At 37.2% G+C, this 17591-nt stretch overlaps 1 protein-coding gene across 3 annotated transcripts in view; it reads right to left on the reverse strand.

The window, feature by feature from the left end:
* The window catches only part of LOC150101407 (1-phosphatidylinositol 4,5-bisphosphate phosphodiesterase classes I and II-like), a 965056-nt gene that overhangs the window by 17306 nt on the left and 930159 nt on the right, over window positions 1-17591 (reverse strand). For all 3 annotated transcript variants that reach the window (XM_090400893.1, XM_090400892.1, XM_090400891.1), the window contains one exon: window positions 2931-3059. In XM_090400893.1, the coding sequence (XP_090257019.1) occupies window positions 2940-3059 (120 nt within the window). In that variant the 3' untranslated portion in view covers window positions 2931-2939. The remainder of the gene's footprint in view (window positions 1-2930; window positions 3060-17591) is intronic.

Here is a 17591-nt window from a genome sequence, read left to right on the forward strand (position 1 = left end):
AATAAAAATAATATTCTGGTAATGCATTTCATTCACTGACAATTCTCCGTGTAAAAAATCTACTCCTCACATTCCTGCTCACCACACTCTTACACTTACTACTAGGGATGGCCTCTGGGTTCTTCCTGTGTTGCCTTTTACTCTTTTCATAATCCTTTCTGGATTAATCTGATAAAATCCTCTCAGTAACTTAAAGAACTCCATCAAATGCTGCAATCCTTATGAATTCAACCTGTCTTTCTATATAGATGACATTCCAGAATCCTGTTATTGTCTTAGTCACTCTTCACTGGAGCCTCTCCAATGTTTCTACATCACACTGAAAACCATGTGAACCAAATCTGAGCACAATAGTCCAAGTGTGGTCTGACCAGTGCTTTATACAGTAGCACAACCACTTCTTTATTCTTATATGTTAGAGTACTTAGTATCATAGTGGCATTACAATGTGCAGTCTTTATATGTTAATTGGTCTGTAGTTTGCTACTTTGTCATTGAACTATCTTATCCTTTTTCTACTCCCTTGCAACCTTGCCATAGCTGAGACTTAGATTGTTGTATTCACATTGATGTTTTTCAATATGCTGAACACCTCCTATTTATTTATCTCAATCTTTACATGCATCTTTTATCACATCAGCAACTGCAAAATCTCCACCTTGATGATTCACCTTTGCAAAAATGTTCACTTAGCAACTGAACAGTTTCTTTTGCCCCTGTCACCTTCTTACCATCAACATTGATTAAAGTCATCTTTCCATATTAATTTTTTCTTTTTCTACATAACAAAAAAAAAAAAAAACTCTTTTGGATTAACTTTGTCCTTAGCTAATTTTCTCTCATAATATGATTTGTCCTTTCTTACCATACTAGTCACCCTTCTTGCTTGGGTGACTAGTATGGTAAGAAAAAAAAAAGCAACCAATGTATTATACATGAGTATGGTAATCATCTTTTTCTTTATATTCCCTCTACAGTGGTTGCTTTTTTTTTTTTTTTTTCCCTTTCCAGCTCTAGTCTTATATCTCTTCTCATTCACTTAATCCCCACTTGGTTTATTCTCCTGACTTTGGGGAGGCAGTCTGATACTGCTTCTCTGATCACTTCCTGTGAAATGCTCCAAGATGCCTCCTGTCATAATTACTAGATTCAGAGTTCTGCATAAACACTTTTTCAACAGAAAATTCCACATGTTTAGCAGCTTCCCAGAACAACAGTGCATGATCATTCTCTCCATTTAGAGGCAGTGTCTATTTTGGTTATGATGTATCTTCTGATGCTATTACTGCTATCATCATCTCTGTAACATGTTTCAGACAGTTATCTCTTAGCAACTGTATAAATTTCACTTCTCTCTTGCCATGCCCCCTTTTCTCCTTCCAGTCTATGTTCCCATAGTCAGTCTCCCATAATTGTTCAGCCTGCACTTGTGCTAATCTGCCAATACATGGTATCTACATCTTCTTGTGGATCCCCCAGTCTATAGCAGCAACTAAGAATATATTTTGTCCTATTGGCCTCTAACTCCCACAGACCAGCCTTGAATAAATGATCTTCATGAGACCTAAAATCCTCTGTAATTTCTTTTGTTGGTTGTAGTTTTTCAGCTATCATTAGCAATACCCCCACCTCTTGTCCTCTATCCTCCCTGAAAATGCTTTACATTTATCCGTGTAACTATATTGTTTTCTGTCAATCATGTCTCACTGATGCCTATAATTTTTGGCCAAGTCAAGCTGACCAATGCCAAACACTCCTCTCTTCTTTTGCACTTCCAAACCCAAACTAAACAACACAATTTTGCCAAACATCTCACTCCAAAACTATTCAAATTTAGTCCATCAGTCATATAGAAATTCTTTCATCCATCAAATTCATTCCATATATATATAAACAGCATGCCATTTCTCATCGACTCATTAGCAATCATGGCCCCTCTTCTCAACTCAGTCCTATCATACCAAGGCAGCATACTCTCACAATCTTTACTTCCTTACTCTTCATTTTTGTTTTTTCAACAGTGCTTTCATATCCTCTCTCAACGCATATTTCTCCTCCTTCAAATTATTTGTTCCTGCCAATACAATCACAACTCTAATATCCTTAATTTTCACCTGGGAAACATGTTTTCGTCTCTTTATGATTAACTCTTGTCATCTAATCTCCATACAATATACCTTCTCCTTATTTCCAGTTTCTTACACTTTCTTATTTTCCCATTTATTTTTTCTTTCATTTTCCCACCTGCAGTACCACCCAACAATCATTTCTCCAGTTGCTCTAGATCCCATTTTCTCCAATGAAGGATGCCATGTAGGTGCACTATTTCATTCCTGAGAGTAGTAATGTGATGTCATCACATTACTCTCAGCACTTCTTTCATGCTCTCATTTATATTTTGAACACTAGTATTCACTACTTCTACATTCTCCAGAACACTTTTGCTATCTTTCCTTACTTCATTAATATTCATCACTTCACTTTCCTTCTTTCCACATGCCTTGTATTTCTTGCACTTGCATATGAAACATTTACGACATATTCTCTCGCCATTCTCGCTTTCATACCAAACTCATTCATTCTTGGCAATGAATGAGTTATGATATGAAACTTTACATATGCACATTGAACTTTACAGTCTAAAGTAAATAAGATATAACTCAAAATCCTAATATTAACCAAAAAAAGACTTATCTGTAGGACATGTGCACCACGTTTACTCTGTGCCATGCTAATACCAACAATCCAAAGTGAAATATCAAATAGCAACAAATCTCTGATTAGTGAGCCAAGGTTCATTATATATATCTTGTTCACATGTTCATTATATATATCTTGTTCACATTATATATATCTTGTTCTTAAATTAAGGAAAATATTAAATAGTTTATTGCTACATCACATCTCACATATGGTTACTATACACTTACCTGCATATCTCATAATTTTGTATTTTCTGATGATTCTTCTAAAGAGAGAAACATAAATGGATTTTTGTCATATTCTTGCATTAATTTGGCACAATTTTCTTCAAACTCTTCTCTTAATTTCTCAAGTCCCTAAAAACAAATTTCCTTATAACTATCACCATTAATTCAATTCTTTCTACAATGTTGGTTCTCAAAAAGTATATCAATAATCAAAATGGAATAACTGTATTACTTATTTGATTTATGTCAAATTTGGAGATATTATTCCTTATGGTCAGCTAGCTATTTTATTTTATCCACACAGACAGACAACAGACTATTAGTTGCATTATACGAGATAGAATTTTACAACAAACGTTATTCTCCATCTTCTCAACTATATCTATCAGGACCCTGGTAAGTGGATTTCAAAATACAGTATGGGTTCATGTTGGTCATAAATGATGCTGTAATTTCTTATTTGAATTGTCTATTAGGCCACAGATACTTAAAAATACACACTTATAGTTTGTTTTTGTAAAATTGATGCGCAGTTCTGCTTTATATCAATGCCAGGAGTATTTGGAATAAGGAAGAGGAATTGGTGGCACTGATAGCATCAGCCTGGCCAAAGGTGGTGGTAGTGGAGTACTGCTTATGATAAGTGACGACCTATGTCCTCTAGGATTGGAGGCTTTGGAAGTCTGACACTAATGATTTTGAAAGCATATAGTGTGAGGTGGAGTTGGGCAAGACAGGATGGAGTGTTGCTATAGACCAAGGAGCACAGAGGGTGGAGACCAGGAGATGTTGAGACAGTTGAGCGTGGCAAGTGCAAGAAGAACGATTGTTATGGGAGATTTTAACTACAGCAGTATAGATTGGGGAAAGGAAGATGCACATAGCAATAAGGGAATGGAATTTCTAGAATTCTTGAGGGACAAATGTCTTAGGCAACATGTAACAGAGGGAACAAGAGGTTCAAGAGTTTTGGATTTGGTTATAGCATCAGAAGAGCTCATAATAACTGAGATGACATCTCTCCCACCAGTTGGAGAGAGAGTGACCATATGGTTTTGACTTGGAAAATGAATAGACATGCAGGAGTATCAAAGAGACAGGAACGTATTTGGAATTATAAAGCAGGTGATTATAATAGTCTTAGATATCAACTTGATGTCTTGTGACTTCCCAAGTTTTGTGGAAGGAGGAATTGGAAGGCTGGGATATCATTAGTGCTTGGGAAATTGTGAAGGAATATTTGTTAGCAGCAATGGTAAGCTGTATTCCATGAGTGAAGAAGAGGACACAATTTCGAGTAAAGTGGATGACAAACAATATTAAACAGGAGCTACATGCGAAAAAGAGGTTATGGAAGAGATATAAGGAGACAGGTGAAGAGAAGATGCATGAAGAATATAAGACACAGGCCAGAAGAGTGACTAGTATGGTAAGGAAGGCAAAACTGGAATATGAGAAAAGATTAGCCCTTAGATCCAAGGAAAATCCTAGGGATTTTTTTAGTTATGTGGCCAGTAGGAGGAGAAATGATTGTGGAAGAATGACACTGTGGGATAAAAATGGGAACAGAGTGACTGATGCAGAGGACATAGTGGAATTGTTCAATGAACACTTGATTGGAGTATTTCATCCTAGAGGAGTCAATTCGAATACTAGAGGGATAGAGCAGGTTCGAGGTTTAGAGGTGCAGGAGAAGAGTGTGTTCCACATACCGAGTACTCTGGATGTCAGTAAAACTGTGGGACTGGATGGTATTTCACCATGAGTTTTGAGAGAATGTGCTAAGGAACTGACAGTACCCTTGACCTGGCTTTTCAATGAAAGTGTGGCTATGGAAAAGGTGCCCATGAAATGGAAGGAAAGTAAGATAGTGCCATTGCATAAGGGCAGTAGCAGACTACAAGTGTCTTATTATAGGCCAGTTTGTGTGTCATCAGTAGTTAGTAAGATCTTGGAGAAAGTAGGGAGGGACCATATACAGCATTGGGTAGATGAGGGCAATGTTATCAGTGAGCGTCAACATGGATTTGTGAAGGGGAGCTCTTGTTTTAGCAATGTGCTAGCCTTTTATGATAAAGTTACAAGAGCATTAGATGAGGGAAAGGCATATACTGCCATTTTCCTAGACTTAGCGAAGGCATTTGACAGGTTGCCACAGGATAAGCTGATATTCAAGTTGCAGCACATGGGTCTGGATGTCAGATTAGTCAACTGGATTCAGGATTGGCTGTCCGATAGGTATCAGAGAGTTGTGTATAGTGGAGCAGTTTCCAGGAGGCAGAGGGTTACAAGTGAGGTCCAACAGGGCTCAGTACTAGGACCTATATTGTTTAACCTTTATATCAATGACATTGTCCGTGGATTGCAAGGGGATATTCGGTTGTTTGTGGATGATGCAAAGCTGGGAAGGGTTATTAGTAATAGTGCAGATGTGGTAGCTCTGCAAGAGGGTTTGAATAAGCTAGATAGATGGGCAAATGAATGAGTGTGTCAGTTTAATGCATCAAAATGTAAGGTCTTAAAAGGTTTGGGACACTGCATACTCTATGGGATGTGTTAAACTGGAGGAAGTGAGAGACAAGAGATCTGGAGTTGTTGTTGATTGATAGAAACCTGAAATTTAGGGGACATATTGCAAAGGTAGTGAAGGTAACACAGAGGATTGCTGCAATAATGAGAACGACACTGACCTGCAGAGATAAAATGGTTATCATTCCGTTGTATAAGACCACACTTAGACTATTGTTCTTAGATCTGGTCCCAAGGATTTGAAGGAGATAAATTAACTGTGGAAAGGGTTCAAAGGCGGATAACAAAGATGGTGTCAGCGTACAATGTTAGTTATGAGGATCGGCTGAGGGAGTGTGGACTACAGAGTTTGGTGGATAGAAGGAGGGGTGATATGATTGAGACTTTTAAAATGTTGAGAGGTGGTTACAGGGTTGACACTGGGGAGTTCTTTCGCTTGGTTGAACAACGGGAAGGAGTCATGACAAGGGGCCATCCCTGGAAGTTACGAAAGGAAACTGTGAGAATGTGATAGACTTTGTGTTTCCTAGGAGGGACCTCCCTTGATGAGTCTTGATAAACTTGTGTTTCTTAGAAAGGACCTCCCATGATGAGTCTTTTGGCTCCATGGAGGCCTGAATAATAATAATAATGTGCGCATTATCTATACAAAAAAAGTCTAAATTCGTTAAAAATTAACATGCGCAGTATACATTTGGAAAGTATGAGAGGTAAATCAAATGTAATAACAAAACTAAGGTAGAAGTATTACTGAATATTTATTGAAGATTACAATATTCAAATCCAAAAAAATTCTTCATCAGCCTCAATATTGAAAGAATCAATTGCGTTAAAAATTTTGTTTTTTTAACGCAAGTTTTAAAAATTTCTTTTGCTCCCTTCAGATTCACAGTCCTAGAACTAGGCATGTCAAAACTTATGGGAACCTCATCAATATTTCCAAAGTGACAAGCATCAACCCCACACAAGTTTTCTCTCGGAAACAAACGAAATTTAGCTACTTTCGCTTCCCAGTCGCACGGCAAATTTTGTCCAACACTAGTGGAGGAGCGCACACTTAAATTGTTTCTCTTCATAAATCCATTCATAAAACCCAAGATGGGTAGGCCTTGAAATCCTTTATATTATCATTTTGCGCAATTCTTTTTGATTTCTGCAACACATGGACAGTAGATATTCTCATACCTTTAGCTCTTTCACTAACAACCCAATCCAACAGTTTTTTTTCTATCGTTGGCCACAAGCGCCTTCTGAACCTCATTGCACGTTTCCTCATATGTAAATATTTTTCAGGACTGTTTCCGCTTTCGCCATTCACAAACACTATTTTCTCCAACAATCTACCAGCTTCACGATTCCCTTTTTCCTTTGCTACTTCTACGACTTCAAGCTTGAACTGCACTGTGTAGGATTTTCTCCGAGAAGTACTTCTGTCTTCCAGTGGTAATTCAGATCTAATAACAAAATATAAACAAATAATGATTTACTTTATGAAATATTTTAAAACAGCCGATGTAGGGAATAATCAACCACTGCTACTAGCAACGCACGTGCTTTTAAAGAATTCCTCCGTCCTCTGTTTGTACTTCCTAACTCTATCACTAGTTGGCGCATGCGTGTTATTTGTACATCAAAAGGAGTGATGAAAATGTTGTGGGTGCATGTTATGTATCAAAAAATACGGTATATTGTATATATCATCTGTGTCAGTCAAAACACTGAGAACGTTTTATAATTTAAAATCAAAATCAGCCCTGCTTCGTATTAAGCATTTATAATTTGAGTTAGTCTGTTGTAGTCAGTTTGTCTGTAAAACATTTCATTCCAAATATAATTTTAGTTAGTCTGTAGTAGTCAATTTGTCTGTAAATCTTTTCATTCCAGATATTTCAGCTGGAATGAAAAGCTTTACAGACAAATTGAAGAAACTGCAATGGCCTCCCAATTTCTTCAACTCTAGAAAATTTTTACTTGAAACATCCTAAAGAAAAAACTCTAAGTTTGATCAAATACCTTTCCTTTATCTTTGTTATGTGGACAAACACTTTTTCAATTTGGAATAAACTCCATCAAGAATTAGATGTCTTCCTACAAAATATAACCTTTATCACATAATCAAATAGACCATATCCTTTTTAAAAGATAAATGGATCGTTTCTTATCCAATTTGGTCTATCCAAACATTCTTTCTCCTGTCAATACATTCATCACATGTTAGTTCACTACCCCTCACAGAAAGAAATATGGAGTTATTAAATGCCTACTATCAAGAGGTGGGGAGGCATTCTGTGAGAGTGGAAACTTTTACTATATTATGATCCAAGTCACTGATAAGAGAGGTGACTTCTGTAGTGGATCTGGAAGTAGAAATGGCTAAAAAAAAAAAAGATCAAGGATATTGTGAAAGTGGAGGAGGTTATCAGTGATTATTCACCTTGAGCTGCAGTTTTGGAGAAGGGGAGCCAAATGGAGTTGTGGACATTAGATCACCTAGAAGGATGATTTCACTATTTGGATAGCTGATTTCAGATGGTCTAGCTTCACGGAGAGGAAGGTAAAGAGGTCAGAGTGGTTTTTGTAGTTTAGAGATCAGTAAATGCAGCAGATAAACATTACTCAGTGGGACAAGGAAATCTTGAGCCTGGGGGGGGGGCAAAGGCAAGGTATTCTCTAGCAGGCAATGTCAGATCACACAAAGGCACAGGTGCCACCCTTGTTGTGAAATGAACTGTGAAGAGTAATTTTGGCATTGAAGAGGGATCATGGTTAATATAGCTACAATTTGGTTTTCTGTTAAGAATAGTAAGGCTGGTCTTGGATGTCTGTAAGCATTAATGAATGTTTTCTATGTTGGAATTCATGCTACAGATGTTTGCAAAGGAGATATAACGTTTATTTTATTTTTTTTAAATATTTTTAATAGAGATTCTGAAATGTTTGGAGTATTGTGCTTTGTTTGATTTCTTTGAATGGATTAGTTGAAGAGAAAGAGATTTATTTTGATCTCGGTGTCCCCATTATTGTTTGTCTGTTTCATTATTGGTTGAAAGGAAAAAGAGGATACATGATGTGAGAGGAGTGTCTTGTACATGAAACCCATACAAAGAGGGACCAGTTTCCTTGACATAACATGGCCTCAACAGTGCCTCCCACATACCACTGCTTGGACTCCCTTCTCCAGGCACAATCTGACAGGGTATATAGTGGTGGGATTATCTGCAGCTGAATGGGAAGCCTCCTGACTAGTTACTGACAGTTTCATGTCTGTATACTAACCAGAAGCTGGTCTGTGGTGGCAGCTTCTTGTTAGTATATGGTAGGTTACTGATGTTCTCTCAAAATGGAGGAAGAGATTCTGGGTCTCCAAGTATGTCTGGCCTGTTCTTAAAAGGCATCACTTACACTGCATAGAGTAGAGGGGGAAACAGACCAGAATAATCCTGCTCTGCAGACCAAACATAGCTTTTGCTACTTCAGGTCTCCAATAATTCTGTAGTCCACCATTCTTATTCTTTCTTCAGCTCCGGAAATTCAGCTTGTAGACATCAAAGAAGGAAGCACCTCTATTATTAATGTCATAGAACAGCAAATGTTCTAGTCCTTCATTCCTGCATCTTGACTCAGCACCATCTCACTAATGCTACTGACAGTCTTTTAATCAGGATGCATCTAATTCCTTGACTTGACCAGTAGACATAGTCTTCTTCTTCTTCTGCAGCTTCTCCCACTTAAGTGGGGTCACTGTTGATAATGAGTCTCCGCCACACCTTCCTGTCTTGGGCTATCACCACATCCAAGTTCTTCATCCTCAAGTCCTCTTCTACCAGCTCCCTCCATCTCTTCTTTGGCCGCCCATGCTTCTGCCTTCCTTGCACATCCATCTGCATGACCCTTCTTCCCACATATTCGTCCTCCCTCCTCATCACATGCCCAAACCATCTCAACCTTGCCTCCTGTATTTTCGCTCCTAAGTTCGTAGCTTTCACTGTTCCCCTGACATAGTCATTTCTCAGACGATCCTTTCTGGTCACACCACATATCCACCTAAGCATTCTCATCTCTGCTACTTCCATCCTGCTGATGTTATTTTTCCTCAGGGCCACAGTTTCTATAGCATATGTCATAGCTGGCCTCACTATTGTTGTATAGATTTTGCCTTTCAGATTGATCGGAACCCTCTTATCGCATAACACTCCAGCCATCTCCCTCCAGTTCCTCCAACCCGCTTGTATCCTGCATCCCACTTCCTTCTCAGCTGCTCCATCTTCTTCCACTGTTGAACCTAAGTATCTAAAGTCTCACCTTCCTGATGACATTTCCTTCCAGCTCCAGATCTGTCTCCTGTCCGCTGCCCACTGTGCAACACATATACTCTGTCTTACTTCTGCTCAGTCTCATACCTCTCTCTTCCAATACTTTTCTCTATCTTTCCAGTTTAGTTCCCACTTCTCTTGAATCTGTACACAGCAAGATGCATACAACATTGTCCAAGGAGCATCTTCTCTCACCTCCTCTGTTACCACCTCCATCACAATATTAAACAGAAACGGAGTTAATGCTGACCCTTGATGCAAGCCAACTGTTACTTGAAAACTTTCTCCAGACAGGTCCGAACACTTGTCTTCACATTTCTGTACATTTCCCGCAACAACCTGACATATTTCTCGGCACCTTCTTCTCCCTCAGACACCTCCAGACTTCTTGCCTTGGCACTCTATCGTATGCTTTCTCCAGATCAATAAATGCCAGATGTAGCTCCCTTTGTTTCTCTCAATACTTTTCCATCATCTGCCGTAACCCAAAGATAGCATCTGTTGTTGATCTACCAGGCATGAAGCCAAATTGTTCCTTTGCAATCTCCACCTCCTTCCTCAATCTACCATCAAGAACCCTTTCTAGGATTTTCATTGTGTGGGATATAAACTTTATTCATCTATAATTTTTACAGTCTTGTGCATCCTCTTTACCCTTGTAGATGGGGACAAGAGTACTCTCCCTCCATTCCTCGGGCATGTTTTCCTGTTGGCAAACTTTCATGAACAGGTCCCACAGCAGGTCAATTCCATCTCCCCCCAGTGTCTTCCATGCCTCCACTGGAATTCTGTTGGGGCCCACCGATTTTCCATTCTTCATCCTCTTCATGGCCTCCGTCGCTTCCACTCTACTGATGTTCTGCACCATCCCCTCAGAAGGCTGCCCATCTCCTCTGTGAGTCCTTGCATTTTCCCCATTCAAAAGTCCCTCAAAGTATATTTTCCATCTGTTTCTTATGTCCACATCCCTCCATAATACTCTTCCTTCAGCGTCTTTGATCTGCCTCACATGTAAGATGTCCTTTGCTGCTTTATTTCTACATTTCGCTAGTTGGTAAATTTTTCTCTGTCCTTCCTTTGTTTCTAATTGATCATACAGATCTTGATATGCCATGGCCTTCGCCTGTGCCACAACTCTCTTGGCTTCTTGCTTTCTCTCTCTGTACACCTCTCTGTCCTCTTCCATTCTTGACTCATTCCACTTCTGCCCTGCCTTCCTCTTAGCTGTCACTGCCACTTGTACATTATTATTCCACCACCAACCCTCCTTCTGCTCTCTAATCTTTGCAGATGTCTCACCACGCAGCTCGATTGTACAGCTCAGGATTACTTTTGAATTATGTTTCCACCAATCTTGTACACTTTTCAGTCCATCTGAAATCCTCTCTAACACCCTCTCCCTAAAACGATTCCTCACACTCTCCTCTTTTTTTTTTTGACCAGTAGATATAGTATATGTCATAATTTGGAATAAGAGTTATGTGCATCTCTTATTATGGTCTAAAATATTAGGTATGCTTGAGTATACCTAAGATTTTAGACAACCATAATAATGTAACATATAATAAATTTGTTTATTATATGTACACTATTCATAGTAATAAAATTACTATGATTAGTTTAATATAAAATGGACAGGCAAGAAAAAAAAGAAAAGTAAGGATAGATGAAAGATAACAAAAAGGATGGGAAGTGAGGTAACATCATGTGACTGAAATAATTCTTTTAAAAAGTGAACACAATATAAAAAAACTTAAACATATAAGGACGCTTAAACAAAGCGTTCATTATTTATTTAAATTAAGGGGATATTAAATCCCACATTGTTTTAAAACCAAATAAGAAACTCAAAGATTGAAATCAGAGAGTTTCATGCTGAATATAGTATAGTAAACTATAAAAGTATCGGCGACTACTAGCGTGAACTAATGCACATAGTCCAAGCGTAGTACAAACTCGGGCAACTTGCAGCAAAGGTGGTAAAGTTCTGATCGTTATTCTTGGTATTTTCCATAATGTAAAACACATTTCCTAGGAAATGTATTGCTGTTATTACATTATGGTGGGAGGTCACTACCCAGACTGGTTTCAGCCTTTATTGAGGCTTCATCAGTGAGTAGCTAGACCATATTAATACCAAAGGGTGAAAGCAGTCTGGGTAGTGACCTCCCACCATAATGTAATAACAGCATACATTTCCTAGGAAATGTGTTTTACATTATGGAAAATACCAAGAATAGTGATCAGAACTTTACCACCTTTGCTGCGTGTTGCCCGAGTTTGTGCTACATACTTGGACTACGTGCATTAGCTCATGCTAGTAGTCGCCGATACTTTTATAGTTTACTATACTATATTCGGCATGAAACTCTCTGATTCCAATCTTTAAGTTTCTTATTCGGTTTTAAAACAATGTGGGATTTAATATCCCCTTAATTTAAATAATGTTTATATCGCCGAAATGAAGCCCATTGGCTCTTTATATTTAAGTTCATTATTTATTTATTTATAATCTTTATATGTTGTCATATTATGACCATATTTAAAGAAATCAGGAATAAGGGCAGTAGCATGGTCCTACCAGCTGTTTAGTGGATGAGAGAGGTGTTAATGAAAAGACAGAATATGGTGAATGTTGCTGTACACTTAGAAAGACTATGAAAATACATGTTGCTCACATAATGGGTATAAGAAAATATATAACTATCTATGTAAAATCTTGTTATGTAGCAATTACTGTATAACTGAAGTACATTACCCTTCTGAATGCATTATTATTATTATCTGAGGACTCTCTGGAGGTCTATACATCGCCAAACCAGCTGTCATATCTTCCCTTAAACTCATTCACACTGGATGCACTCGCTGCCTCAAAAGACAAACTATTTTACTTACTCACTACTCTGTGAGAGAAAAACTAGCTCTTACCCCTTTCTTAACCATGAACAACTTAACTTCCATGGATGCCCCTACATTTTCTCCCCACCTCCATATAACAAAAAATTTCATCTGTCGATATCCTATGACAACCATTCAGAAGTTTGCAGATCTCTATTGCATCACTCTTCTTTCTCCTGTTAACCAGAGTTTATAGCCCGCATACTCACAATCTGGCTTCATAATATGAATTCCATAATTCCGATATAATCTTTGTAACTCTTCTTTCCACCCTTTGCATAGATTCTTTATCCCTTGGAATCTAGGAGGCTAAATCTGCTCACAGTAGTCCAGTTGCAGTCTCGTCAAGGCCTTGTACAGAGGCAAGATGACTTCATTATCCTTACATGTCAAGGTTTACTTAAACATTGCAATAATCCTCTGACTTGTATTTGTAACTTTTTTGCTATGTGACCTTTGAACTTCAAATTCCTACTCACCATTAAGTCAAGATTCCTAGCCTGATCAATTTTTTGTAGCATAGTCTTGCTAATATATGCCATTGTAAATCTCATCATGCCCAACTTTACACTTACTAACATTAAACTGATAGCCATTTTCATTTTCCCAAATTTCCAGCCTATTCAATCATTCTTAAGTGCTGGAATATCAGTAGCATGCCTAATTCTTCACATCATCAGCAAACAATCGCATATCTGTTAGATTAGACCCTTCCTAATGTCATTAATGTATAGATTGAATAACAATGACCCAAGGATTGAACCCTGGGATACACCACTAGTCACCTTAAATCTGATAGATTCACACCCACCATATACCAAGTTTTGATATTTGTTTGTCAGCCATCCACTTATCCAAGTAAAAAGTTTTTATTCCAAACCTCCGTTTCATGTAACGGCCTTTCATGTGGTATTCTATCAAATGGCTTAGCAAAATCTAACAGTATCCTAGTGTATCCATACCGTTATCCAACTCTGCCCTAACACTGTGGTAAATTATGAGCAAATTGCTAAAACTTGCCCTTCCTTTAGTACCCATGCTGTTCCTTGCAGAGTATAGCTTGTCTGTCTACCCATTTCTGTATGTGAGTTCATACCAACTTCTTTAAAATCTGCCTCACCACACCAGAGATACGCCTAGGTCGGTAGTTGGACACACTTGATTTTGCACTACTCTTGTATAACGGAACTATCATACATTCCTTCCATTCCTGTGGTATCTTTCCTAAGCTGAGATTCAAGTTATACAAACATGTCAACCTGCCTAGCCCATTTGGCTGAACATGCCTTTAGCATCTGTCCCTGATGACAAATTCTTATCCAGGTTATGCAACAACTTTTAAAACTCATTCTCAAACACCTCTCACTGTACATTCAATGTAGTAGTAGCACTGTGCACCATGTTAAATACTCCTAGTTGATATATCTTAGCAAAGTGAGCATTCATTAATTGAACGATATAATCATTAGCTTTTGACACTAGAGTACCATCTGCATTCAGTAAAGTTATTCTTCCACATTCATTCTTTCTTTTACTTATATCCTTTATCCTGCAAACCAATTTCTTTTCATATTCTGATTTAACTTTCCACACAATACTTGTTACTTCTCTGGCCTGCACTTTATATATTTCATAAACTCCTTTCATTCTTATTCTCATCAAGATTATGTAGAAGGAATATCGTCGTTTAGATTATTATTATTATTATGTGAGATCTCCATGGAGTCCAAAGACTCATCGAGGGAGAGTGTGCCAACAGTATCGAACAATTGGAACCCTTCCAACTACTAACCCCACTCACGCTTGCTTAACTTTTTGCATGAGCCATTAGTAGCAGAAGCTCTACCAATCAACCAAGATCTCTTGCTTAATAATGTCATTACGTTCATTTCACTCACCCTATGTATTCTTTGAACTTCAGGGATACATTAAGATACTGCCTCATTTAAGCAATTTTTCAAAGATTCCCATACATTGCTGATATCTTTCCCATTCAGAAACTGATACCATGGAACTAAAGACAGTATTCTCCTGAGCTGATCGTAATTTCTAGCTTTGTAGTTCAGCATGTAACCACTCCTAAGTGAATTATTAAGATAATTAGCTACTTCTGAGGAAAGTATGGCATGATCACTGTCACCAACTAGTGGCACTAGTTGAACTATTCTTTTGATGCTATGAACAAATCTAACACTCTTTGACCTCGAGTTCCTTCTTTCACATGCTGCTTGAGCAAGATATCTTGTAACAACTCAATAAATTCTTCTTCATTCTTATCATAAGATTTCCCTTCTACCTCAATCAATGTCTGGATAATTAGTCACCATCACGATCACTCATTTAGTAAGCATAATGCTAAATTGGCGATGCATTTCATCATCCCCTGCAAATGAGCTGCCAGGTCTGTAGCAACACCCATCATATATTTCATCCTGTTATCCTCCACTTCATACCAGATAGCCTCAAACTCTCTGTTACATGGGACATTATTGCTATTATTGTTTTCATGCATTTTTAACCTAACTGGAGTCGAGTCATCTGATATCATTAGTAATACTCCTCTATTGTCTCTTCTCATTCCTAAGAATACTATACCCTTTACATTCTTGATACCAATTAATTGAAATTATTATTATTATTATGTGACACCTCCAGGGAGTCCAAAGACTCATCCGAGGGAGGGCACCTACTCTACTCTCCATCTCCACCACTCAATTCACCAAACCAAAAGTACCATTATCATCATCTACAGCAGCGCAAATTACAATATTTGATTCTGATAGCCAGGTTTCGCTAATGCCAATAATCTTAGACCACAACAAACTCAATCCCTCTGTTTCTGATGTACCTGGCATTTGTATGTAGACATAAGTTATTACCAAAAGTTTACATGCCTTCACCAGATTATAAAAAATTATATATTTTCTGTGGAGATTTAAAAAAATAAAGCTATTCCTAAAATCCTACTGGTAGAGGTGGTCCCAGCTTTTTTTTCTCCTCCATTGGATCAGAAAGCCAAGTAATATATCCTTTCTTTTAGGGTTACACAGTGATCAGCATTCATTTTAAAATTTTATGGAATTCACAACCGTGTTAAAAAAACTTTTTTTTATTATCCCAACGTTTCGATCACATCAAAGTCATCATCTGGAGCGTACATAAATATACAGGACAAGCTGAGTTACATCATTAACTGTAAGCTAGAGAAAATGATTTGATCACATGTTATTCTACTGGCATGACCTCTCGTAAAAAAAAAAAAATAATAATAATAAATAAATAAATAAATAAATTAAAAAAAATTAAAAAAATAAATAATAATAAAAAAAAACTTGCAACATAGCATATATAGGAGAAACAGAACACACTATTCCTATTAGACAAAAAGAACATAAACGACACATTAAATACAATAATTATGGTGAAGCTGGCCTTTCTGATCATGCCCTGAATACCTTACACAGAATTGACTGGAAAACCACCAGCTGTCTACATCACATTAGAACATGGTACGAATGGAAATTCAAGGAAGTCTGTGAGATTATTATCAACCATCCCAATCTGAACAACAATGGTCTAAAAATCCCAAATATATGGAAGGTATATATTCGACCATATATACCTTCCTCACCAAGAACAACTATAAACAGGACTATAGAAAATCCAGGATTGTAAATCAAAAATAAGAATTGTAATACTAAAAATAGGACACCAATTGTTTCTGAAAGAAAAGCATCAAAAAGAATGTTTATTCCTGTCATTGTAAAATAGAATTTAGCTTGATGTAAAAAAAATTATTTTTTATTTTATTTTATTTAATTTTTTTTATTTATTTATTTTTTAAATTTAAAATTTTATTATATTTTTTTCACAAGAGGTCACGCCAGTAAAATAACATGTGATCAAATCATTTTCTCTAGCTCAGTTAATGATGTAACTCAGCTTGTCCTGTATATTTATGTACGCTCCAGATGATGATCTTGATGTGAAGATCGAAACGTCGGGATAATAAAAAAAAGGTTTTTAACACGGTTGTAAATTCCATAAAATTTTAAAATGAATGCTGATTACCATGTAACCCTAAAAGAAAGGATTACGATAATTCATGGAGATTCGACCCACAAGCAATGTAATCAATACAGTAAGCTGAAGATCCAAGTTTCAAATTTGATCAATCAACTGGCGTTTTTAAAACGGTGTACAGACAGCAATATCACTCTTAATTGCATCAAGCTAAAGAGAAAATTCACTTCAACAAAGGCACAAAGAATATACCACCGCATGGCGAAAGCACTTCTGAGAGAGCAGATCCAAGCTACCAGAAAGAACCTAGCCACTACACAAAACCAGCTACTAAAAGAAAAAACAGAGCTGTCTAGCTACTTAAACGCAGATATCTGGATAATCCTAGAAAGGATTACGGACAACACAGCAAACCACATCCAACAAATGAAGAAAGAAATCCTAATTTCCAAATTTCAAAGACTAAAAGAAAGACAAAACCAGCCACCATATTCAAAGTTTGCCACAGTGAACAACAACAACCAACCAGAAGCAAGAAACAACAGAAGCCACCAATCACCCACAGGTATCAATAACATAGTCAACCTATCTAACCACGCTCTAAACAAAGATGAAATTTCTATACTTAACAAAGGTTTAAATTTTGCTATAGCACCGAAAACGATAGACAAACTTGAAGTTATTTGTAATATGGAAAGAGGCCTAAGATTCATACCTAATAACATAGCAGACAAAATACGTATAGAAACTGCGAACATTTTAAACCATAATAAAACAATAACAAGCAACATAACTAAACACGAATTAACAGCAATAAAATCACTTAAAACAAATCCGAACATAGTAATAACCAGAGCCGATAAAGGAAATGCCACTGTCATTTTAAACCATACCACTT

Source organism: Typopeltis vanoorti, chromosome 11 (genome assembly GCF_054136105.1).
Source record: "Typopeltis vanoorti isolate ZY-2024b chromosome 11, IOZ_Tvanoo_1.0, whole genome shotgun sequence".
In the NCBI taxonomy this organism is placed as follows: domain Eukaryota; kingdom Metazoa; phylum Arthropoda; class Arachnida; order Uropygi; family Thelyphonidae; genus Typopeltis; species Typopeltis vanoorti.